The sequence below is a fragment of the Bombyx mori genome, chromosome 1, assembly GCF_030269925.1.
Source record: "Bombyx mori chromosome 1, ASM3026992v2".
Lineage (NCBI taxonomy): Eukaryota > Metazoa > Arthropoda > Insecta > Lepidoptera > Bombycidae > Bombyx > Bombyx mori.
The window spans coordinates 3,400,764-3,427,602 of NC_085107.1; the positions used below are offsets into that span (position 1 = coordinate 3,400,764).

General features: G+C 35.5%; 1 protein-coding gene across 4 annotated transcripts in view; it reads left to right on the forward strand.

Moving 5' to 3' along the window:
- The window catches only part of Bmap-A (apterous A), a 134,822-nt gene that overhangs the window by 65,716 nt on the left and 42,267 nt on the right, over positions 1 to 26,839 (forward strand). For 3 of the 4 annotated variants that reach the window (XM_012695957.4, XM_012695956.4, XM_021352267.3), the window contains exons 3-4: positions 16,082 to 16,255; positions 16,685 to 16,941. The exons of the other annotated variant lie outside the window; for it this stretch is intronic. In XM_012695957.4, the coding sequence (XP_012551411.1) occupies positions 16,082 to 16,255; positions 16,685 to 16,941 (431 nt within the window). The remainder of the gene's footprint in view (positions 1 to 16,081; positions 16,256 to 16,684; positions 16,942 to 26,839) is intronic. 4 annotated transcript variants of the gene reach the window in all.

Sequence of the window (26,839 nt, forward strand, 5' to 3'; positions counted from 1 at the left end):
AACACCCGTTTTAGATGTTCGCCAAACAATAAATTCCATTGAAAAATATTCTGTGCTACAGGTCGTTATCGAGTACAATTTTCTATAAAAGAGAAAAGTTTGTCGAATTCTATAGTTATAGTTTTTCATTCGTCGCACATTTTGAATTTTATTCCAAAAAATTTTACACAAAAAAGAGATTTTTCTTTTCCAAAAAATGTTTTTACTAAAAATATTTGAAAGTTGGGTGAATAGAAAACAATTATTTACGTGAAATAATATTTTTTTATTGTTCTGATAGATGGACGAACTCACGACTTACCTGATGTTAAGTGGTTACCTCCTTGGTACCTCCGTGGTACTCCTTAGACAATAAACAAGAAAATGCTGCCACCTATACCATCAGTTATTTCTGTACATGTTTTACTTCTAAATATTTGAATAGTCTGTCGCGATAGCTGTGTACCTAATACAGATGATAGTTGACAGATGTCTGAATTACACTAAAGATATTTTTAAGATAAGCATACAAGCTTCAAGCAACAGTATTCGGACTGTCGGTCTAACCAAGCAACTTCATTGGCTCGGGGAAAAATCATCCTGTTTTTGACTTCTCCAAAAGTCTATACATATATGTTTGCTATTACGATGTTATCGAAAAAAGGACCAATTTAATTGCTTTCACCAATACTTAATACCACGCGTAGGTACGCTTTTTGAAATACTAGCTGAAGTTGAAGTCATATCAAAGTGAATGCGTTCTGTTTTCATGTAATAAAATAGCCTAACAACGACTTCTTTAACGACAATACGGAACGAAACAAAACATTAAATCATATTTTAGAGAATTTATGTTCACATTCGGGATACGGTTACCTTCTAATTTGGATCTCGAACGTCAAAAATAATGATCATAGCGATTAATCTCTCGTCGTTCACAAACGATATGTGACTTTAAGTTCACAGAAAACATGTGGCGAACGGCTTTTTGTTTTTAAATTATATAGATATTTTAAAATTTATTGTATTGATACTGATTGTTCTCCAATTGTGTCCTAGTGTTTATCCACTTGAACATTTAATAAGTTTATATTATAATATAATACGTAATATAAATGATTTTTTTGTGACTTTCTTTAATGACGAGCTTAATGTCAATTTTAAAGTTCACCGAGTGCTAGTCTCGCTGGAGCTCCACAACAAGTACCTAAAGTCTACTTAAAGATCTGAGACATGGAATTCTTAATTACTTTGGAATAACACCTAATTTATCCTTCAAAGTCGAAAGCTAATTCGCGGCAGGAATAGACAGCACTGACGATACTTATTCCTTCGTACGTGTTCAGGGAATGAGGGTAGGAAATGAGAATAGCTACATCAAAAATGGTGGATAATAAGAGAGTGGTATTGGTAATACTAGATGGCTGAGACCTAGCTGAGCCCAATTATATCTTTCTCCCGAAAATTATTCTATAGCGTACGCAGCTACATCTAACTGCTTTTAGAACTGCGTTGAGTAGATGCAATTGAATCTTTTTATTATGCCCACGGTGTTTTATGTGGTGTTTTGCAGCAACTTTGAAATTTTAATGGTAATTTCCTTTTTTTGTCGTCCTCTAGTATCCGTCAGCAACTCTAAGAGATTTTTTTTTTTTTTTTTTTCCTTTTTTTTTTTTTTTTTTTTTTTTTTTTTTTTTTTTTTTTTTTTTTTTTTTTTTTTTTTTTTTTTTTTTTTTTTTTTTTTTTAATTTTTTTTGTTTGTTTAGATGGGTGGACGAGCTCACAGCCCACCTGGTGTTAAGTGGTTACTGGAGCCCATAGACATCCACAACGTAAATGCGCCACCCACCTTGAGATACGAGTTCTAAGGTCTCATGTATAGTTACAACGGCTGCCCCACCCTTCAAACCGAAACGCATTACTGCTTCACGGCAGAAATAGGCAGGGTGGTGGTACCCACCCGCGCGGACTCACAAGAGGTCCTACCACCAGTAATTGTAGCGTACCTGTAAATGTAGCGAAAAGGACTTGGGACTTGTATTGTAAGCTAGTTCAGTCAGGAATTCCGCATATTTATTTTCATCAAAAACATCAGTTCATTAACAACAGTTGCTCGAAGCGTTATAATTTGAAACCTAAAATATGGTAACGGACATAAATAAAGCAAACAAATCGTTCTATTTCGGTTTCCAAGTCTAAAAATTCATTGGACGCGGTCGCGAGCGATTTGCATCCGTAACCGTAGCCACTCCGGCTTAACCTCAAACGTGGGTTGTTAATTAATGGAAGCGCCATCTACCGGTGACGGTTTATCAATCACAATGACGTGTCATTGAATCTTTCAACGTCTTTGACAGTTTTGATTGCTGTCAAAAAAGTTCTCGTGACTGTGTTCTTTTAGGAAAAGAAAACTGTGTGGACTTTTTGGCGGGAACGCGAGTAGTGAAGTTGTGTGATTTTGTTTTATTTTGTCTAATTAGTGTTTCTTCTTGATTAAATGTGTAATAACGGTGGTTTATTAACCGTTTAATATCTGTGAAAGTACACAAATATGAGAAAATGAAACAAAGCCGCCGGACGTCACTTCTCGGGATCCTCCAAAAAGTCCAATGAAAAAGTCGCAGTAGATGACCACAATTTTACTGAGATTATATTTCATCCCATATCATCTCATCTTATTTCATTTGATTTCATCCCAGTTGATTAATGTCTCAAATTAATCATCTTCATTTCATTTCATCATTTTTCATAAAAATAAGAAAATAAATTAAAATAAGACATGACTTAAAGGTCTTAGTTACCAGGTCATTAAATCCGTTAAAAAAAAACTGTGTGTTTGCAGTGTTATTTGTTTTCTTTTCTTTTTCGCAATCAGTCTATTGTGGTGTTAGATTTAAGTATTTTTTACCTAATGGGTCTTATTCTCTTGTTCATTCATAGCCGATATAATTCAGTGTTTCAATGCAAATATTAACAGAGCCAGTCCCTAAAAAGTAAGATTATTATTTTACCAGAATTTGGCATGGTTTTACGTAGACTATTGGATTCCATTTGGTTGGATGATAGGATAATCGTTATTCCAGTGCAATCGAAACTTTGACCGGGCATCAGAACTTATTTTGACGAGTGTTCGAAAGCCAAGCTTACAAATTTATTTGGAACCACTGGAACACACAAAAGCTGTCCGCAAATGCACACCAATATAAATGGACCAACATTGGAGCAAAGTTTTTTGTAATTAACCACAAGTTGCAACTTTTAGACATTGAAATACCCGTTCTTCACCTGTCCCATAAACGTTACACGCGCCTATACAACTTTATATTTCACCCCGTAAGTTTATTTATGTGCTTCTTAGTCAATTATTTTTAAATACAAACGAGTGACATGATTTCTTGTTTATTTTATTTGGTTTTTTAATATGTAGTAATAGTACAATTAGTAATTAAAGCATTTTTCAGGAAAGTCTGTTTCCCGAAATCATTCCCATTTCCATTGCAGTTTATTTTAAACAGAAGATAATATTAGTTCCACATTTTTCTCACAGTATTTGTGGTTTCTCGTTTTATATATTTGACATTCAGCGCCCTCATGCCGGTCGTTAATCCGGTCGAATAAGCGTGTTAAGTTCACAGTCCTTGACGTATTACGGCCGAGTAAAGCCTGCCGCCTATTGTCGGCGGTTCCGTGGAGAATCGGCTCGTTTCCTACGCGGCGATCTAACAACGTCCGAAGGTGAAGCAGGGCGATTCCACAAACACTGCAAGATCTCTCGCTCGTGCTCATTTAAATAAAATCGAGTGTGACAACGACACGTGTAGACGAAATTTCACAGATTCCCCCGCCGTCATAATTCGAACCTCGTTAGTGAAAGCTTTTTGTGAACCTTTGATATTTTATCACAATTTTTTTTCATACTTTGTTTGGTTTCATATTTACGAAATTAAATGTTTCGAGTTTTATTTTTGTGTTCATTCGTATTCGCTTAGTACTTTTTATACGGTTTTTAGCGGTCGTGGAGGTCAATTACTGCAAAGATAGTTAATTTTGAATCTACAATTACGTTGTTTTGGGATATTCGAATAAAAAGTAACATTACTATAAAATTGTAATGAGGATTCGAGGTTCTACTGAGTTTAAATGTTGTCCGTGTCCAAAAATAATGCTTGAACACCACATTAGGCGTATTATTAAGGAATAGTTGCTTGAGTTTTAAGTTTTTAGTGTAGCCGGCCTTTGGCCTAAAATAGAACAACCACCTGATCTCTTTTCGTGGTTGTCGTAAAAGGAGATTAAGACCGAAGAATGGCGGCGCTGACAATTGTACTAGTGTACTGCAATCCCCAAGAGGCATTTACTGTTGATAGACCATATTGCAAGCTCACCCGAGTAGGTATCACTATCCCGCCTTAGAAATATCTTGATGAAGTCCGGCGCAAAGCAGCAATGCGTTTCGGGGTATTCCTTAGTCAATTGAACCTTGACTTGATTTCTCAAAGTTGCGATGTCTGTGGGTTATGCGATGTATATGACCCGGAGCTATTTTGCTTTTTTACACCATAAATAACTAGTAATAAGTGACCAGGTCCACTGTGTGAATGTCGCATCGCGTTTTGCGCCATAGATCAAACGTAAGAGAAAATCTTACGGCATCGTAATACAGCTTCGCGTGTAAAATTAAATTTACGTATTTTGTTTGGTTTTAAACACAAACGAATCAATCATTTAATTAGCAGTGACCCATTCATTGCTACGAAGGCACGGCACGGCGCGGCGACGTGTTCAACCTATCTTATCGGAAATATTATGAAATTAATTATTTCATAGGGGAATTATAATGAAGGGATAAGCGAGCTAGTTGTATACCTGCGCGTTTAGTTAATTTTTATACAGAAATAGCAAAGTTGAAGGAGGACGCAGATTTTGACCGTCTCGGCATGTTTTCGTTTCGGCGTATTAATATTTACTAGATGATAACCGAGCCTTGCTCGGTTTTTTTTTTGATAATGCCATCTTGTTGTGTCTTTAAAGCGGTTAGTTGTCCTCAATTAAGAAAAATTGTATTATTATTCGCCAATAGATGTCGGGAAGAGTTGATTATGGAAAACACGAATAAAACAGCATTTTCTGAAAATAACTCGTAGCTAGATCGATTTATCGCCCCCGAAATCCCCTGTATACGAAATTTTATGAAAATCATTGGAGCCGTTTCCGAGATTCAGATTAAGGTATAAGATTTACACTTTACTAGAAATTTGTAGTCTTCTTTTTATTTATTTCAGAATACGTCAAAAATTTAAATTCAACTTAATCGAAAATCTGACTTTCGTTTTATTGTTTTTTTTATTCCTACCTATTTTAGTAACCTCGAGGGGTAATACTAGATTCTCTGGGCGAGCGTTTCGTTAATCTGTTGCGCGTTTTGAAAGAAAAAAAAAACCCAATCTAAATCAGATTCTGACCCGTTTTCGAACAGGGTAAACGTATAGTGAGATTTCCGTGTCGTGTTTGCAAAACAAAATGCTTAGTAACGGTTACAAGATCGCGAAGTACGCGGTGCGAAACGTTCAGATCTAGCTGATAAGTTACTGTTGTTCCGGTGTGGATAACAGAGGACTGCTCTGATTATACGTTTACAAATTCAATTCGAAATTGTTTTAATCTAGGCTTATTAGCGAAACGACTCTCGGATGTTTTAATTGACTTATTTATTTAGTTCAGGTAACCGTTTTTTATTTTTTTTATTGCTTAGTTAGCCCATAGACATTCACGTGTAATCATCGACAATGTAAATGCGCCACCCACCTTGAGATATAAGTTCTAACGTCTCAAGTATAGTTACGATCAGTTAGAACCGTGTGCGTATCTAATATTCCTTAGTTTATTAACTGAAGTAGACATTAGTTTCGCCTAGTGGTGATTTGTCGTTGTGGTCTAGCAACACCAGAACCCACAGCCGAACTAAGCTTTTAATTTAAAAAGAGAGTCAGCTGTGATATATTTACAACTGATTGAACTCATAAATAAATAAATAATAAATATTTACTAACAATCACGCCACGTTAAGTGATCCCGTGATAAGTTCGTAAAGAACTTGTGTTACAGGTACCAGATAACGGATATAAATGTAAGATTTTTATTATACACATACATATATTTAATATTTTATATACATTCATAACCCTGGAAAAGACATTTATATTTATCATACAAATATCTTCCCTTGGCGGGATTCGAACCCGCGACCCCCTTGTGTAGTGACCATATCACTTACCACTACACCAGACGGCCGTTGAAGGTGTTTTAGTATTTGAGGTTGTTACACCTCACTGTAGCTTGTTTGTGATATAATAAAATCGGGTTGACGGAGATCGTATGGCGGAATTTCAGTAATAGCATTGGTCGCAACCCTATTTCGCTTTTGTGGGAACGTGGCTAATGTGTTGTCATGTGCTTTTTTTTATTTATGCCAATTTTATGTTTCTTCAATTGTAAGCGGAGAAATAGAATAGCGAAGAAACGAAAATAACAGGACGTAGCTTCTTAGGGTTCTGCGTTAAAGGCGATTCTAGTAAATTCCCGCCATTTTAATGAAAATAACCACTTGACTGAGGTATGTTAAAACAATTATAGACTTAAAAGTCTATTAACCAATAGTCGTAAATAAATTATAAAACCATTAACGGGCGTCCGCCAGCATAGTATTATAAAAAAAAAAACGCGATTCCTCGCTACCGACATTGGCTCATCAGAAACATGTAATATGACCGGAGAATGATATAAAAACCAGTATTAAAAAAAAATCAATTTCATCTATAACCGCTTGTTTTTTAATCTTCATATAAAAACTACTTTTACGTTTACAATCTCGCGCTCTTTATCGTCATCATAATATTACTTCTAACGTCTTCGATACTTTACGGTTTTCGTGGTCAAGGACCAAGTCAAAGAAACTGCCATACTATTTACTGTGTGGGGATTATTACGACAAAGGGTAAGAAAGATCTTCCACCAAGCGGGTGATATTACTCGGTAGACCGACGGTCCGAATGTTGTAGTTCGGAATTTGTATATGCGAAAGCTTATCTTGAATATGTCGTAAGCGAGATTTGGGCATCTGTCAAATATCTTGTGTACTATGATGGCTACCCGCCACAACTGTTACTATACTATTCGTTCTGTGTGAAATTAAACGTAAAAGTCGAGTAAAGTTATTAAAGAAGAATAAGGTGATAGTTAGCACAATATTGACATGAATATTGACATGAATATTGACATGAATATTGACATGATATTGACATGTTTTACTGGTGGTAGGACGTCTTGTGATTCCGTAGGGGTAGGTACCACCACCCTGCGTATTTCCGCCGTGAAGCAATAATGCGTTTCGGTTTGAAGGGTGGGGCAGTCGTTGTAACTATACTGAGACCTTAGAACTTATATCTCAAGGTAGGTGGCGCATTTACATTGTAGATGTCTATGGGCTCCAGTAATCACTTAACATCAGGTGGGCTGTGAGCTCGTCCACCCATATAAGCAATAAAAAAAACTGCCTATGTCTGCCGTGAAGAAATAGGCAGAGTGGTGGTACCTACCTGGTGGTAGGCATTTGGTTCTGTCATAACTACAGTCTATTAATGATGAGAAGACAGACTATATTGTCTCTATTTGACTAAAACAATTGCACTGTGTACGGAAAACTCTGTAGATGTATAATTTAAATATATACGTCCATTAAATATATACGTACCATACGTCCACGAGCTCGGAGTCAATTGTACTGAACAGAGCCGGACTGCCGATAGGATCGCTCGTGACCGGCGCCCACAAGACGCTTCTTGTCTAGCTAGAGCTTCATTTCCCCAGCCAGTGCATACATTAAGCAAAAAAAAAGTTCTTTTAAAATACTTTAAGTAATTTCTTAAAAGAATTATTTAATTCGTTCCAAAAAAATAATTTTTCATATAAAAAAATATGTGTTTATCGTTAATAGTTTCCATTGAAATTGAAATAATTCAATTTCCGAACGGAATTTTAATAAATGTTAAGTCATCGAATACACAAAATAAAAATTTTAAAATCAGAACATAAAATATACTTAAAAAAGTTTTTTTTAAATTAAATTACTCACATTCTAGGACTGTTTTGATCGGAATTGTTATCGATTTTTTTTATATATATATAATTGTGATTGCCTTATAGCATTTAATATTAAATAATAATAATTTTTATTCATTTATTACATATAATTAGATTATTATTTATACTTATATATTTGAATTTACAAACTTAATGACTCATTGATTACTTGATATAGACTGTTCGAATTGTCGAAGTTTATAAAATTTAATATGTAATTAATATTTATTTGAATATCATATTATTATCATAAAATTAAGTCTACGATCGCGATGTTTAAATAGCTCTTCATTTACTCGTAATTTATGCAACACTAACACCTGATGACTGGATTAAGGAGCATGAAGCAAAATAACACTTGTATTTTTATAAATAAGCTTTTATTATATATATAATTTAGAACATGTAGTGGAAAAAGTTATAATGGGGCATAATGGTTATAATGGATATAACGGTTTGACGTTACGTCACGATTACTATCAATGAATCCGATTAAAATATTTAGTGTCGATAAGGAACTTCTTTTCAGCTAGCTAAGATGTATCAATATGTCTAATGCGAAATAAAATCAATAAACAAAACAAAACCACTTCCTTTAAAGTTAGCAGTTAGATTTTTTAATTTAAAAAAACCAAAAGATTAGGATGAATTGATTATCGGTGAATACTTGCTACTGTTTTTATATTTAATAGCTATTTCAATTTATAGCAGTTAGTAGTGATCTTTTATTTTTATTATTATAGTATCAATAGTATCCGTATAGTATAGTAATAATCGACGCTTGAAAGGCAAACGTGACTAAGCGACAATAACTGCTTTGTACATAAATGATAGGCAATAACTATATTCGATGCGCAAAAAAAATTTATTTCTACTAACAGTTTCACGTGTAATTTAATACTTTCGTAATGCATGCATTAATTTCATGCATGGAAATTAGTTTCGTGCCCTGCGCGATTTTTTGGTGAAATTAATGTCATGCAACTAATTTCATAGTGTAAACGCGACGTGAAACTAATGTCGCGAAAGGGCCTGCGCTGTGCGGACGTGTGTATTGTTAGTTCGGACGCGCTTCAAACGTTGAAAATGGCAAACCAACGATGGAGTACAGATAAAAATATAGATCTTATTAATGAATATCAGCGACAACGGTGTCTCTGGGACCCGAAACACCTACAGTAAAAAAGCAAAATTATATTCACTCATTCGATAATAGTTTTTATAACTCTCAGGATCTTCATCTGCTAATTCAGAGACTAACTTCATTGCACCTAAATGCCTTCTTGTTGACCATCCTCGAATCTACCAACCTTTTTTTTCTTGATAGTCTTTTTTTTAAGTTTATAGGTATATAAGCATTTCTTTAGCTACATTGAATATAGCATATAGCATAGAATTTAGCTTTGATGCTGACGGCGCCGTGGTTACTGCGATACTGTGGATTTCGCGACACTATTTTTTTGACGAAATTACTTTCGCATATATCGAAACTACTGTCGTGAAACTGAGCTCAACATGCATGACACTAATTTCGTAATGTAAACTCGGCATTAGTCACGTTTGCCTTTCAAACGTCGGTATCAATTATATTTTTATTATAAAATTATTTATAAACATAGAAATATCTTGATAAAAATGAACCGCCGATTCACATTATTTTAACGCATTGAAGGAACAGAACAGTATAAATATAAACATAAAGAAAAATGATTATTAAAATCATTGATTTATTTTTGAAAATACGATAAAAATTCCACGATGACCTGGAGCTCGATTCAGTTAGTAAGTATCTGCAGTCGGCATCGCTGCGCCATTTTGAGAAGGCGGCACGACATGAGAACCCTCTTATCGTGGCCACTGGAAACTACATACCCGACCCAGTAGACCGAATGGCCCAAAGCACGTCATTACGGATCCTCCTGATCCATTAACGGTGCTTTTAGGCATCACAAGCACCGGTCACCGTCCTCGTCGAACCCGTCGCTTGCAACGAAGGGCTCGACGAGCGAATTAACCTATAGACATAGCCCACTGAGTTTCTCGCCTGATCTTCTCAGTGGGTCGCGTTTTCGATCCGGTGGTAGATTCTGCGAAGCACTGCTCTTGCTAGGGTCAGTGTTAGCAACTCTCCGGTTCGAGCCCCGCGAGCTCACCTACAAACGTCGAAGCTGAAATAGCCTCTCAAGGCTATCAGCATATATAGGAAAAAAAAAAGATAAATATATTTTATTCACTTTCTAGATCAACAAAACAATGTGTTTCGGTTGCATATTTCTACGGTCTATGCTCATAGGTACATCCGGAATGCGGTACAGTGGAATTCTCTTTATAGAAAATTATTTGAACTCGATTTTAACGGACTTTGAATACCGGATGTACTCTCAACGGTCGTTGTCCGTCAGGAATGCACATACTATATGTTGTTCTTGTACTATGTTGATGGTTGATACAATTATGTTTTTATTGGTAGATGATTATGTTGATTCCCTTACGTTCTTAAGTTTGCATCGTCTTATTTTCCTATCCACGGACTTCAGTTGTAATGTACTTATTCTTCTTCTATGTCGTTCCCTCACTGCTGAGGATCGAGACCACATGTGACGTTCTTCCACTGTGTTCGATCATGGGTGGCATAGACCGCATGGTACAGACTATCAACAAGTGCTTAATGTACAAATGTACTGATATAAGTAGGCAAAGAAACAATTGCTTTTTTTTGTTAACAATCGATTTTTTATACTTACTACTACACTACTATACTATTATTAATAAAGAATAAATTTAAACAGTTACTGCTTTCACATATTCACAAGCTGAAATGTCAATAAAAAAACACAAGAAAATTGTATATACTCGAACATAAGAAGAATGAACGTTTTGAATTGTCAGTAGTGCATCTCAAACTTTTTCTGTCGCGGTAAACTTTGACGATTACAAAATTGTACAACATACAAAAAATAATTTAAGTATAAAAGTTTTTTAATTACGTATAATAAATACACTGTGTAAAATTTGGCGGCACGATAAAGTCGACATAATAGTTGACAACCACTACACTAGTAACATTAAAATAAGACAATTTAATATGTATTAAAATCGCTTGCAGCTCATGACGAAAGTACACGTGCCAGCACAGACGGGCTACCAACAAATTTTCTAACAACTTGAATCACTAATGAACTAGTCCGGCGGTTTTAGCTTCGCGTGTACAGAGAGAGACGCGGTGAAATAGTTGTTAAGTGACAACTTCTCTTACGCGTTGCATCTGTACATCGCATTGTATATGCTTATCACATTCATAAGACAAATAATCAAATTTAACATGATCCACTTTTAAATGTTCATATTTGAGTATCAACAAAAGAATCACGAAACGTATTTCTTTGCATTTCTATAGACAGCGAGACTCAAAAGTCGTATCCACGCTTTTTAGCCTAAATAATATTTTTTTCCTACCTGTTCTGATAGCCTTGAGACGCTATTTCAGCTTCTCCTTGAGGTGTTGGGAGCTCACGGGGCTCAAACCGGGAGTGTTGCTAACACTGGCTCTAGCAAGAGCAGTGCTTCGCAGAATCTACCGTCGGATCGGAAACGCGACCCACTGACAAGATCCGGCGAGAAACTCAGTGGGCAATATATAATGATCCCAATAGTTAATGTTTAATTTGCTTCCAAATCTGGCCCGCTATTGCGGAGATAAGAATGCGAAACACACAAACAGACAAGATAATATTTCTCACTATTATATGTACTATTAGCACATCTAAATCTTTTTGTCCGTTTATTTATCTTGTTGTCTGTCTTTCATACAGTTATCACATCTGGTTCCTTCGATTACCTGAACTGGTTCAGTTAAACTAACTAATTGAGGTCTTATTACACCACGGGACAAGGGATTTCTGTCCCGATTGTTTGAACCGTCAACGGAGATAGTAGGCGGAAGTTCTGTTTATTTTCTATTTATTTTTATAGTCTATGATTTAAAAAATATCTGTAATTCAGTGTTTTTCTATCCGTAATTTAATTACGTGTTATGGAATACTTGTCTCTTTCATTTATTCTGAGGATAATATTTTTTTTTGTATAATTACAATCTTAATTCATCGCCACTCGGTGTTTAAACTTAAAATCGTATTTTACTATTACCTAAACGAGCCGACTTAAAGGATGATTACAATACATTCGCATTATAGATTTGATGCCGAACAGTAAATTATCTTAAAGTTGCTTTAATTAAAGTAAACGGTTATAAAGTAACAAGGCTAAAAACAAAGCGAGCTCGCAAGCTTTTGTCTAGAAGCAATTTTATAACAATACAAGCATCCCCGGCATCTCGTCCACGCAAATGGGAGTTCAGCTAAAGTTTTTTTGCGTTTTTTTTCGTCAAACGAGCGAACAAAATAAATTCTTTTTAGATAAAAATGCTTTCAATTCGCCAATATATCTCTGTTACAGTTCATACTCGTAAATGATACGATGGATGATCGCATATTTTGTTTGTCCAATACTACATGCGCTATGAATACTTGTGGAATTAGTGGAGATTATTTTCGCAGTTTCTGAAAAGTCGTTCAGTTGGAGATTACTAACCAATGTCATTCAGCAGAATGGATTTCTCAAAATGTCTCATTTATGAAGCCATTTTTTTTTACTAAGCTCTCGATCACGATAAAGCCGGGTCGTGGAAACAGGACCACACGGAGACGTCTCGCTCGGGAGTCGAACCGGCAATCTCAGATCTCGAAACTTTACCGGTTGGCTTTTAATTACCATACTAAAATCGGTGGACATTCTGTAGCCTCGCTGGTCTTATGGATGACGTTTATTTTCCTCAACTTGAATGTTTGTATTAGAGTTTTTTTTTTACTCTTTTATAATGGATTTGTGCGGTTAGGTAATATAATAATAATAATAATAATAATAATTACATTTATTTTCTCCACAATACAAATAACTTTTCTAATTACAGCGATTAGTAAACGAGCACTTGATTCAGCTGATGGTGAGTGGTTACCATCGCTGATGAAAAACAGCAATGAAAAGGACACAGTTAAGCCAGCGCTTACCGCTGAGACCTCGTTTGAAAGAGAAGATGTTGTCAACCCCAGGAAATACCGTGGGAGCGGAGTTCAGTCAAAAGCTCGGAAGCACATAACCAAAAAATATGTCTAGTTGTGATTACGCACTGTGTTCTAGGATGTTTGGCGGTGCGTACCTTACGTACACACATACATAGGTATATACGAACAGCCGTACTCGCCCGCTTCGTTGGACATTTAAAATTAACATTATTATTTATTGTCATTATTATTAGGGAGTCCAACACTCATATAAATATTAGCCTATCCATTAAGTACATGTATTTTCTACATGGATACCAAGTTTCAAGTCAATCGGATGCATGGTTCAGTAGTTATATAATATGACATTAATTTCTAATTCTATCTAAACAATATTACAATATATTAATTAAACTGACAGTGGAGATAAAAAGGCCGCGACTCAGGTTTATAATATAATTAGCTCAGACTGTTTTTTGTTTGAAACATATTACAGTTCATTTTCCGTAAAATTTTGCATTTGCGAGGGACAGTTTTTTTGTGAGAAGTGAAATTTTACTCATAAAGTATGCAGAAAAAAAAAGAAAGAACTAAAATTCGTCGTTTCCTTTTTATTAACGTAAAATATATAATGAGTTTTCGTAAATAAGATTTAAAAATGGATTCGGCTTTTTATTTTAAGTAATACATTTAAAAAAAAAATTTATAAGACAATACTACTAGTAAAATATAAATTTGAAATATGTTATACTCTAATGCATTTATATTTTTTTAAATAATTCAAGTAAATTAGCGCAATTTACCGCTCCGGCCACGCGACGTTAGCACTATTGATATAATATTATATTTACAAAGGCCAGGTCACCGACCCGAATACCTTAGGAAAATCATAAAGTATATATTTGTATATTCTTTTAGACATGTTTAGTGTCTATCGAGATGTCTCCGTGTTTTAAATGAAGTTGATTGTTTTGTAGCGAATTCGCTGACGAATAGCGATTTTGTTCAGCATTTTTTTCGGGAAACTTCTGGATTTTTCTGGAAACTTCTAATGAGCGTTTACATGTTGTGGGCTCGCAGGGTAATCCCATTTTTTTGTCTGCAAAGCGATTATATTTTCCTGTTCGAAGGATTCGGCAGTCTTTAGTTTACAATATATAAAAACAGTTGCTATAATAAACTATACCAGAGGCTATAACCAGTGAGGTTGACCGACGTCCCCGAAAAGGGCGACCACTTGGCTTTACTGATGGTAGGACCTCTTGTGAGTCCGCACGGGTAGTTACCACCACCCTGCCTATTTCTGCCGTGAAGCAGTAATGCGTTTCGGTTTGAAGGGTGGGGCAGCCCTTGTAACTATACTTGAGATGTTAAAACTTATATCTCAAGGTAGGTGGCGCATTTACATTGTAGATGTCTATGGCCTCCAGTAACCGCTTAACACCAGGTGGACTGTGAGTTCATTGATCTTATTGTCTTATTTATAAAAAAAACTTACCATCAGCTTATTGTCAGAATGTGCAGAAAATGGATGAATTCATTTAAAAAAAAAAATTCACGTTACCACGTCCGACATTTGAGTATTGTCTGGAGTATCAATTGGATTTGAATAGAGACACTCACGCTGATCTAATTGGTATATGATATTCAGTCGTTGGTGAAACATACGTAGAGTGGATTGGTTTCAGCTTCTCAGGGTGCTTAACAATGTTATTCACATTACGACCTCCAGCATATATACTATCAAGTAACACCTTAGTTATCTGTGTCCGAGAAAACTGTATGTTATTCAAAAAGGCTGAAATAATATAATGACAATTAAAAAAAAAGGGTGCGTGTACTTATGTACGCGCGTAAGAAGTTATACTTTATTTTTATTAAATTTATTTCTTTTTTTTTAATTTAAATTTTAATCAATTTGAAAAAAAATCGATTAAACAACATCCTCAAACACGCATATTGGACATCCCTTTTCTTGACATATTAATTCGGTAATTCTCGGTATGGTTCGGAAAGTTCACCTTCGGCTATATTCAGACTCGCCAAGTTACGTCGGTCGTATTGTAATGAGCGATTTAGTGGGCAACTTCACTCTGTTAATTTTGTGTCAGGGTGCGCATCGTAAAATTTCACTCTCATAAATTTTTTATAACGCGCCTAAAGAAGTATAACTTCAAAAAAACAGATTTAAGTTGTATAAGTGGTTTTAACTATGTGTACCAATCGCGAAAACCGAAGAAAATACTAAAGTATCAAATAAGTTGAGAGCTACTCTAAAGACTTTTATAACAGACAAATAAAAGATGAATTAAAGAAAAGAAAACAATTGAGGCGACAGAATTGCGAATCCAGCTCTGTCTTATTAGTATCTTATTATTGCTGCGTCTCAAGACTTTTCTGTGTCTTTATTTTTTGTCTGGATAATTTCTATTTTTCTTCTTTTTTTTTTCCTTTTTTTTAAAATATGAAGTTTTATCATTCAATGTCATCGTCTTCGTATTTTTAATGACACGGAAACGTGAGAGAGTGGCTATGCTATACAAAACGTAGAGCTAATACCGTTGACTTGAGATATAAGATAGAAGTGATGCTCAAAAACGTTTATTTACTGGTGGTAGGACCTCTTGTGAGTCCGCACGGGTAGGTACCACCGCCCTGCCTATTTCTGCCGTGAAGCAGTGACGCGTTTCGGTTTGAAGGGTGGGGTAGCCGTTGTAACTATACTGAGAGACCTTAGAACTTATATCTCAAGGTGGGTGGCGCATTTACGTTGTAGATGTCGATGGGTTCCAGTAAACTCTTAATCACTTAATACCATGTGGGCTGTGAGCTCGTCCACCCATCTAAGCGAAAAAAAATATTACAATTGAATATTTTTATAAAAATTAATTTATTGTCATCAGGTTGTACGGACCCAAGCGCTGTGCTCGCTGCAACACGGTGATCTCAGCGTCAGAACTAGTTATGAGAGCACGGGACCTCGTTTTCCACGTGCATTGTTTCTCCTGCGCGTTATGCAATACGCCCCTAAATAAAGGCGACACGTACGGCATCAGAGACGCTGCCGTCTATTGCAGGTAAAACACATTTTAGTATACAGGGTGTCCTAGAAAGAATGGATAATCCTGAAACACCTCATAGTAGAGCTACTGAGGACACAAAAAAATAAAATAAAAAAATGTTCTCAGGTAGTACCCAAATTAATTACCCAGATTAAAATACTACATTTCATGATTAAAACTTAAGTTTGAATTAATTTTTACAAAAAATTACAACAGCAACTAAATAAGGTTTAGTGCATGTTTTTTCTTGAATAAGTAATTTGGGTACTACCTAAGAATTTTTTTTATTTTTAATTTTATGTGACATCCCCAATATCTCTATGAGGTGTTTCAAGGTTATCCATTCTTTCTAGAACACCCTGTATATCAAAACATTATAAGAGTTTTAAAGTTACAATATTCAATTTAAAATAATTTATGTTAAAACTAGTGTTACAATTGTAGGCTTCATTACGAGACTATGCCAGAATACGGACCACATATGGCCGTGCCGGGTCCCCCGCAAATGTGTCCTGGTACGTACGCGGGACCGCCTCCGGGGGCCCACTATCCCCCGTACCCGTCGCCGGACTTCACCCGTGTCGACCCGGATGTGCAGAAAGGCCCGTATTTTAACGGCGCCGCAGCGCCCCCTCCGCGACAAAAAGGACGCCCACGAAAAAAAAAGCCAAAGGATCAAGACATCATGACCGCAAACCTGGGTGAGTGTTGGTCACAGGAAACGCCTGAGCGAATAAGCAGTTTCGTTTTTACGACATCAACATTGTCGCATACATATTATTGGAGCCCACACTTGGGGTGGCTTAAGTGGCGTCTGTCATGACCATGTGGCAAATTAAAGTAATTAAGCTCAGCTCACGCAACCGGTCCTATAGAACTATCCGAGTATTAAGTGATTACTTAGTACTTGGCTGTCGGTACACAGTTGTTACTTAGTTGCGTTTAAATTACTTACGTTATCGAGAATGACTTAATTGCATTTAATTCGCAGTAACGCAAACTAATCCACTTAGGAGCGTGCCTGTTTTAAGTCTTTCAGCATTAGCAAGGCTGTTTCTGATTCTAGGTTTATTTATTTGCCGTGGATTTGTTTTAAGTTGTGAAATGACAAAGGCACAATATTTAAGGCGTGAATGGTTGTGGGAACTTCTTGTTGTCTCCCTCGCACACCTGCATGGTGGTTGTCAATGATGTCATGAAATATGAGATACACAATTTTTTGTAATATAAACTTGATTTGAATTATATTAGACTTGGTGACTATTAATGTTAAACTTTTAGATTATAGTAAAGAAAACGAGATGAAAAACTTATTACACATCTGTGAATAAAAAATCGTTTTAGTCTGAAACGTATTCGTAAAAACATAGTTCGGATAAATTTGAAATTAATCTGGCGCGTCAATCACTGGTGGTAGGACCTCTTGTGAGTCCGCACGGGTAGGTACCACGCCTATTTCTGCCGTGAAGCAGTAATGCGTTTCGGTTTGAAGGATGGGGTAGCCGTTGTAACTATACTGAGACCTTAGAACTTATATCTCAAGGTGGGTGGCGCATTTACGTTGTAGATGTCTATGGGCTCTAGTAACCATTTAACACCAGGTGGGCTCTGAGCTCGTCCACCCATCTAAGCAATAAAAAAAAAAAAACTAGGTTTCACGGTCACACAAATTTACTGATTAAAAGTATTATCTATTATATATTTATGTATATATATATAATATTTTATTTATTTAAACCTTAAAATATCAACCTAACATTCGCATCATACATCTAAACAGGTTCGTCGCGACAAAACGTTTACACTTTTATTAACACATTAAAGTCTAAAGTGCATTTGTTTTGAAGATTATCGGGGACGATTTCCCGTCGACTTGTTTTATTCGTTTTTTTTTTCTTATTTTTTCTTAACATTCACGAGATAATGAAACCCGTTCGGTAAATTGTTTTAAATGTAGTCAACGAAGCAAGAATATATTTTGATCGATTACAATGTAGAAGGGCTTGGCGAAGCGAGTTTTTTCGATAGGATTTATTTGTTATTTCTTGTTTGGTTCGACGGCGTGGAGGTCTAGATACATTAGAATCGAACGTATGCCTTTATATATTAGTTTTTTTCATTGCTTTTTGATGATATGTCTCATGATATTTCTCGATAGTAGCTTAATCGATAGATAGAGAATGTTCACGATTGACTTCCACGGTGAAGGAATAACATCGTGTAATAAAAATCAAACCCGCAAAATTGTAATTTGCGTAATCACTGGTGGTAGGACCTCTTAGGAGTCCGCACGGGTAGGTACCACCACCCCGCTTATTTCCGCCGTGAAGCAGTAATGCGTTTCGGTTTGAAGGGTGGGGTAGTCGTTGTAACTATACTGAGATCTTAGAACTTATATTTCGAGGTGGGTGGCGCGTTTACGTTGTAGATGTCTATGGGCTCCAGTAACCACTTAACACCAGGTGGGCTGTGAGCTCGTCCACCCATCTAAGCAATAAAAAAAAAAAGATAAAAGATTAAGGACTCCGTCGAATCGATGTTACAAATTCGGGTAGAAATTGAGATTTACTCAGATATATTCCCACTTAACCTTAACTTAACGATTTTAATTTCGTTCCTTGAACATAATACATTCTTACATTTTTATTTTAGAACGACGTAAGAGAAACCAAAGAGCGTTACGTTACTTTTTTGTTTGTTTATTATTCATTAAAGGAAAACAACTGTTACTCAATGAAGTTTATATTCGGATTTTTCCTCTTGAATAACACGAGGAAAACATTATTTTCATTTCGTTTATTAAAATGTAACTAAACAAGGATATTATTATCCATTTCGGGAGCTCTTTTGTTTCGTGAACACGTTCATATATACCTAAGTCATTACCAGAGGCTTTATTTGGAACTCTATATTCGTTTCACTTCGGTTACAGATTGGTACTTGTTTTTTTTTTCTATTTAGTTAATGAAGATCAAGGCGAAACGTATCTTAGATCACTTTTCTATTTGATCGTATTTTAAAATTCTTTATACAGATAACTAGTGACGCGCCCTCGCTTCGCTTCGGAAACTGTGATTTATTATTGATTTCTCCACTATTTAATGGATGTTATTATACATATAAACCTTCCTCTTCAATTACTCTATCGATTAAAAAAAAACGCATCAAAATCCGTTGCATAGTATTAAAGATTTAAGAATAGATAGGGATATAGGGACAGAGAAAGCGACTTTGTTTTATACTATGTAGTGATTATGTACATGCATGTTACATTTCGTTTATACGAAGTGTAATACGACGAAATTAAAATGCATATCTAATTTAACTATTTCTTATTGTAAAACCGTGAAAGAAAATTCGAGTATTTCGATGAAAATTTCGGCTCATAAATTTATAGCTAGACTTAAACTAGTATTTAGCTTGATGACGTCATCGGTGACGTCACAATTAAAACTTAATTATCATGATCAATTTCAAACAATGTACAGGCAAGCGAGGTTTAATATAAAGCACTTTGAAACTATTTAATAATTTGACACTAGTACAATCGCCATATTCGTGTAGTTCTACATCGAATGTTACGTATTTTTACTGAAATTTTGCAATAACCATATTAGGGAGAGCAGTGAAATGAGTTCATCAAAGATTTTCTTTAATTCGGGTTTCAACTAGTTATCTTTATATAGAACGTTCATAAAGAATGTACATTAAAAACGAAATGAAGGTCATGTTGTCTGATACCGGGGACCAGTTCATCACGTGGTGGCCCCGGGGCTGATCGCGTGTCCGTAATCAAGGTTCATCATACTCGCTACATTTCAATGAACCGACGTTTTGCTCCGGCGCCTCACTACTACACACGGCCGATTTGAATGAAGCACTTGTTCGATGTTGGCTCATTTTTAAGTAAACGATGAAAAACGAATTCACCAATTTTATTGTTAATTGAATGTGATAATTTTAAATCGAAATCTCTCAATTTCTTCTAAGCAAGTTTTTGGTTTCCATAATATTTAAATAGAATTAAAACAGTGATAATCTAATTGTTTCCGGGTTGGGAGATCTAGTGAAGTCTGTGTGTATAATCTAATTATCGTTAGCTTCTGTTGTTATAAAGAGGAATCTCATCGCGCTAGCATTGTTCTTATGATTTGTAGAGCTCGATTTAATTGTCGCTTTCTTTGATTTTATTTAATCGAAGTTAGAGAATGACCGACGCTACTTATCGTAACTTCTAAAACCGGTTCAATTCGGAGATAGATAACGATTTCCGTAATAAAAAAATATATTAAACAATAAATCATTCCGTAACTATTGTATTTGAATAATGATCTAATCATTACTACTAAGATTTCGTCTCTAGAAGATGAAGATGCTCTAGGCTTAAGACAAAAATATTCCGGCCTCATTCGTGACTTGACGGCTGCTGACATTAAAGTTTGTTGGCATATTGTTTACCTATTACATCAAATTCATAATAAGAATATCTGGCGAGCGTTAGCTAATTTATTAGCTGACTAGCGACCCGCCCTCGCTTCGCTTCGGAAACTGTAATTTATTATTGATTTCTCTACTATTTAATGGATGTTATTATACATATAAACCTTTCTTTTCAATCACTCTATCTATTGAAAAAAACCGCATAAGAATCCGTTGCGTAGTTTTAAAGATTTAAGCATACATAGGGATATAGGGACAGAGAAAGCGACTTTGTTTTATACTACATATTATGTAGTGATATAGTAATGATCCTTTCAAATATCTACAATGCCAGATAATCGGCATTCGGAAAATTTATCTTCAACATTAATCCAGCGAAGAAAATATCTGTTCGGATTTCGCCTCACCCCGTGTGTTATAAAATTTTACGTGTAACTTGGCGTCAAGTGAAGTTATAATGTGTTTTTTTTTTCTCAGTCGTTCATTGTTCGTTAAGTTGCGTGATTGTACAGTATTTAACCTCGAATAATAGTTTTGAACGTATTCAGGCAACCCGATTTTTAGTGAGGACGTCCTTCAGAGGTTGGTTATAAAAGTGGGTTTGGTTGAAATTTGTGACTTTTCACGAAACGTTTGTACGCATAGTTTATTAATAGCGAAAAGAGGTTCACCAAATTATTATCGTTGTTCAAATTCCGTCGGCTGTTATCGATTTAACTAAGGAAATGCTGGTGGTGGTGATAGGTGGTGGTAGTGGTAGGACCTCTTGTGAGTCTGCACGGGTAGGAAACACCACCCCGCCTATTTCTGCCGTGAAGCAGTAATGCGTTTCGGTTTGAAGGGTGGTACAGCCGCTGTAACTATACTGTGATCTTAGAACTCATATCTCAAGGTTGTAGATGTCTACGGGCCCCGGTAACGACTTAACATCAGGTGGGCTGTGAGATCGTCCACATATGTAAGCAATAAAAAAAAAAAATCGACACGTGTTCACGAACGACCTCCAAGTTACAGGAGTAAAAATATATGATAAAAAATAAATTCATAAACACTGCTGAGTCTATTCTATTTCTAATTCATTCTACGCAAAGAATTTCACTGTGCATTTTTTTTAACTGAATTGAAAATGGAAAACAGTAATATTTCCAAGCTCGCACGCATAGATATTACCATCCTGCATATTTCTACCGCGAAACAGCCATAGTTTCTTTTTGGAGTGGAATAACCTTTATACAATTGATGCTTCGATCTCATGTTTGAATGCAGGTGACGGTATTCACGTTGTGATATCTACGGATTCCACTTACCATTTATTTTAGTAGAATAAAAAAAAAACACATAACACCTTGGGAAGTGAGGCCTAGGACCTGCCAATAGAAATGTATGTATTGTGGTAGAAGTAGGTAGATTGGTGATACTTACAGGCCAAAACTTCGTACATCCGGGAAATATCTAAGCAATTACCACACCGGTCTAATTCTGAATTCGACCCTGTGTTTAGATTTATTCATAGACGAAAGGTGTACCTAAAACGAAAAATAAGATCACAATGTTATTGAATTATGAATTCTGTGGGAAATTATTATACATTTATTTATAAACCGGGAAACGTATATCCGAATTTTGAAGACGTAATTAAGAAATTTTAGGTTCGTATAAAATTCAATTCAATAATAACATACTCGTTTTCTGGTGTAAGATTGAAGAACCAGAATTTTTATTTTTTTTATTTTTTTTATTGCTTAGATGTGTGGACGAGCTCACAGCCCACCTGGTGTTAAGTGGTTACTGGAGCCCATAGACATCTACAGCGTAAATGCGCCACACACCTTGAGATATAAGTTCTGAGATCTCAGTATAGTTACAACGGCTGCCCCACCCTTCAAACCGAAACGCATTATGAATTAATGAATTTGTTTGCGTGTTTGCTTTATTAATTTTCGATTATAATACTGTAATTAGCTTATAGCGCTGTCGCGAGTGTCTACGTTGCCTATTTACCATCTTTATTAATTAGCTGTGTCTTGGTCTCGGTCATCGTTCTCGTCGAACCCGTCGCTTGCAACAAAGGGCTCGGCGAGTGAAATAACCCATAGACACAGCCCACTGAGTTTCTCGCCGTATCTTCTCAGTGGGTCGCGTTTCGCGTTCGCGAAAACAGGCTCTAGATAAAAATTTGTTACTATAATTACATACATAATGTATTTGTTACGTCTGAAACATAAAAGCATATATATTGTTTCCAAAGCACCTAATCATTGCGTTTTTATTTTTATACTTAGTAATGATTATATTGTTCTGATTAATATCAATGGCTTTACGATAGTCGAGTTTACATTGTTTCCAGAAGGGAGTCTTCGTGTACGTACTTAGTTGAGGCAAAAGTTTTTATTGAATGTTAAATTGGTAGGTAATGTTTCATAAAGTAATCGAAGCCTTCGTCTTTATGTTCCAAGGTGAACAGCAGCTGGCGTTAATATAACAACGTGGGTTGTAGTTATCATTTCCGACATTTTGTGACCGCGGTGTAGGACAGGGCTCGCTGAACTTATGATATACTTAAAAAAGTCTTAAGACGTGCTTTTTTTTGGAATGGATCTTTTTTTTATTGCTTAGATGGATGGACGAGCTCACAGCCCACCTGTTGTTAAGTGGTTACTGGAGCCCATAGACATCCACAACGTAAATGCGCCACCCACCTTGAGATATAAGTTCTAAGGTCTCACGTATAGTTACAACGGCTGCCCCACCCTTCAAACCGAAACGCATTACTGCTTCATGGCAGAAATAGGCAGGGTGGTGGTACCTACCCGGAGGTCCTACCACCAGTAAAATCTGCATTTGAAGTCTATATATGTATAAATAGTTCAGTCTTCTCTCGTTATTCACAATAAAAATATGTAGATTTTCACTTTATACATTTGTTTATCACGACTAATAAAAAATTAAATCAAATGAATTGTTATCGTACCGGAGTATAGTGTCGCTCGTCATTATTGGACTAATCTTTTACTTATACTAATATTATAAAGCTGAAGAGTTTGTTTGTTTGAACGCGCTAATCTCAGCAGCTACTGGTCTGATTTGAAAAATTCTTTCAGTGTTAGATAACCCATTTATGGAGGAAGGCTATGGGCTATATTATAACATCACGGTAGGGCACAATGCAAGTGGAGCATGAATAAAGAATGTTTCAAAATAGGGGTTTAAATAAATAGCTCCTTAACATTCTATAATTCAAAAATATTTTTACTTTCTACGTAAATGAAGAGGCGGGTAAAATTTTGCGTTATGCCAAAGTAACTATTCCACGCGTAGGAAGTCGCGGGCAAAAGGTGCTATTTTAATAAAAATTCATATAATACTTTCTTTTGGAACGGTATTACTGCACTCTCGGTAATAGCCTCGTTATCTTCACATCACTACGAAATGCTGGAACAAATATTCTTGTAGCGGTTGATGCAAAACGTTGAAAAGGTTTTACGCAACTTCAGAAAACGTTTCGACACTAAATTCTGACTTAGGGCTTGTCTTTATAGAATGAATTTGCATTGCAATATAACTCAAGATAGATGACGTCTTTGTATAGGCCCGTTTCAATATGTTTGCGTAATTATTGGTGATATAGTGTTGTGTGAACCCGCATAGTTACGTAGCTAGTATATTTTGTTATGTTTCCCTTGTGAATTAGCGACGCGTTTTCGTTTGAAGGGTGTGACAGGTAAATAGTATACATGGAGTATCGGCTTCTATTTCTCAAGGTTAATGACTGAATATATGTTGTGATCTCACTGGACTTCGTTATTTGCTTTAAGCTATGTGGCCATGCACTTATTGGCCCACTAAATTCATTTATTTCATTAAATATCTGTAAAATCTGTATGTTGTATCTGTATGTTGTTGAATTTCAAAACATGCCTCAACCACGTGACGTGTGTGATGTGCGTAACGAACCGATGAAACAAACTCAGCGGTACTTTTAAGCATTTAATTAAAAAAAAAAAAAACTTTACAATTCTATATAAATTAACAACTCAAAATAAATAGTCATTTTAAAACGATCTTTTTCATTCCCACCAGAATCTGCGGCGGTAAAAAATAATTTGCATCGCTAATGGCTAAATTACATAATAACTCAACTTAAGTTTAAATCGAAGTTGTGTCACTTTATAATCTCCCCGTGACGAGATTGCAGGTGGACTTATAAAATGTAATTAGTTTAATGACATGGTTCGATATTAAACCAACAACGGGCCGTCGATCGGACGATACACCTTTGAACAAAACATTCGATTTAGTGAATGTTAATGTAAAATTATCGATACACTAAAATAAGGTATAATTTAGAAATTAACCTGTTGGCATTCAATAATTTATTTACGAATAAATTAATTTACGTTAATCAATTTAAAATTGTGGGTTTCGTTTTTGGAATAATCGCGTGTTTCTTTTAGGGTTGATTTTCTTATTTTTAGTACACCAAAAAAAAAAAAAATTAAAATGGTAAAATCCGGTGAATGTGTGTTGTGTATTAAGGAAAAGTAATAAAATACTGTCTGTTTGTTCGCGCGCATATACGGGACTATGGAACGTATTTTCCATCTAGTTTTCAGAGGTAGACATAAACTAATTTCGTCTAGAATGTTTCATTAATATCGGCAAATTTGAAAATTTATTTTTTTCTATTAAAGTCTGTTGTTGTCTATTAAAGATTTTTGGAATTAACCGTTAAGAATGTAATAAAATATAAATAAACTATTAAAATATTTTTTCAAATAATAATATATTATTATGTACTATTAACACGAAACTTTACGAAAGTAGCTTTGCCTGTCTATTGTGTTTTAACGCCCAAGCCAAGGAACTGATTTCTAGTATATTCGGAATGGAAATAGAAAGATTCAGTTTCAGACTTGGAAAAGACTTAAGATTATCTTTCATAGCACTGCTAAGCACGAGTCTACGTTATCCGTGCTGGAAATATTCAGTATACGGAAATGCTATCTTAACTCATACGTCACTGGCAGTGCTATAAGACAGCGATGTACAATATTTAATGTCAATTTCTGGCACGAAACAGTCAATAGTTCTGAAATATTTACTTCATCTATTAATCTGATATCTCCATGAGCTCGTCTATACAACTAAAGAAATAATCGTTGACTGAAAATAAAATGCATAAGGCGTAGAAATATTCAATACTTATTAGAAACATGTTTTGATTTAGATCTAGCATTGATAGATTGGCAACGATTTAAAATTCAGCTTCAACCCTTGTCATTCACAGTGTTGCTAAAGCCAATCGATTTGCGTACAGACATCCTTAAAAATTGTATTGTATTTCTTTAAGAAAAACCGAGACCAATAGCTGAGAGGATAACAGGAAGCATTATTATGTTATTTTCCATGTAAACGTGTTGTTGCGTTATTACGAATGCAACCTCTATGAATATGATTTTATGTTAATTTAATTATAAAAGGTGAACGTTATTATGATTGGCGTATTCACTTATCATATTAACACAGTACGGCTAGTCAAGTTTTTAAACGCGAATTTTCTTTTTTACGCGTTAAGTGAAAAAAATCTGAAAACATTAAAATATTAGAATGAGTCTATCTTCTAGGCTAGTTGAAGCCTCGCTTGATAATAAGTAGTTCTCGTTACGGATGAACGTCGACATTACAATGTCAAAAAGAAAACTAAGCTACCTAACTATTCTTCACTTCAAATGACAATAAAATTGTTTTTTGTCACACGGAGGGTTAGCTCACCCTCCGTAACTAGAAACCGAAATATGAGGTTCGATTCCCGGTTCATGTACGCGTCATAAATCTAACACGGGATAGGGGCTGGTGCGTTTCTCCTTAATTTGTCACTTACAACCATAAATTATGATATAAGTTGTTTTTTTTTTTTAAAAAGTGGATGATCTGTGCAAGAGGGGTGTATATTATTAGGGACACTGTTTAGACATATAATGTACAAGCCGCCGGATGTGCGGCCCACTATTCTTCGTGTGATAACTAACCGGTGAATTTATTTTTCCTACCTATGCTTGAGAGGCTATATCAGCTTCGCCCTAACGTGTAGGTGAGCTCACGGGATTCAAACCGAAGTGGTGCTAACACTGGCGCTAGCAAGAGCAGTGCTTCGCAGAA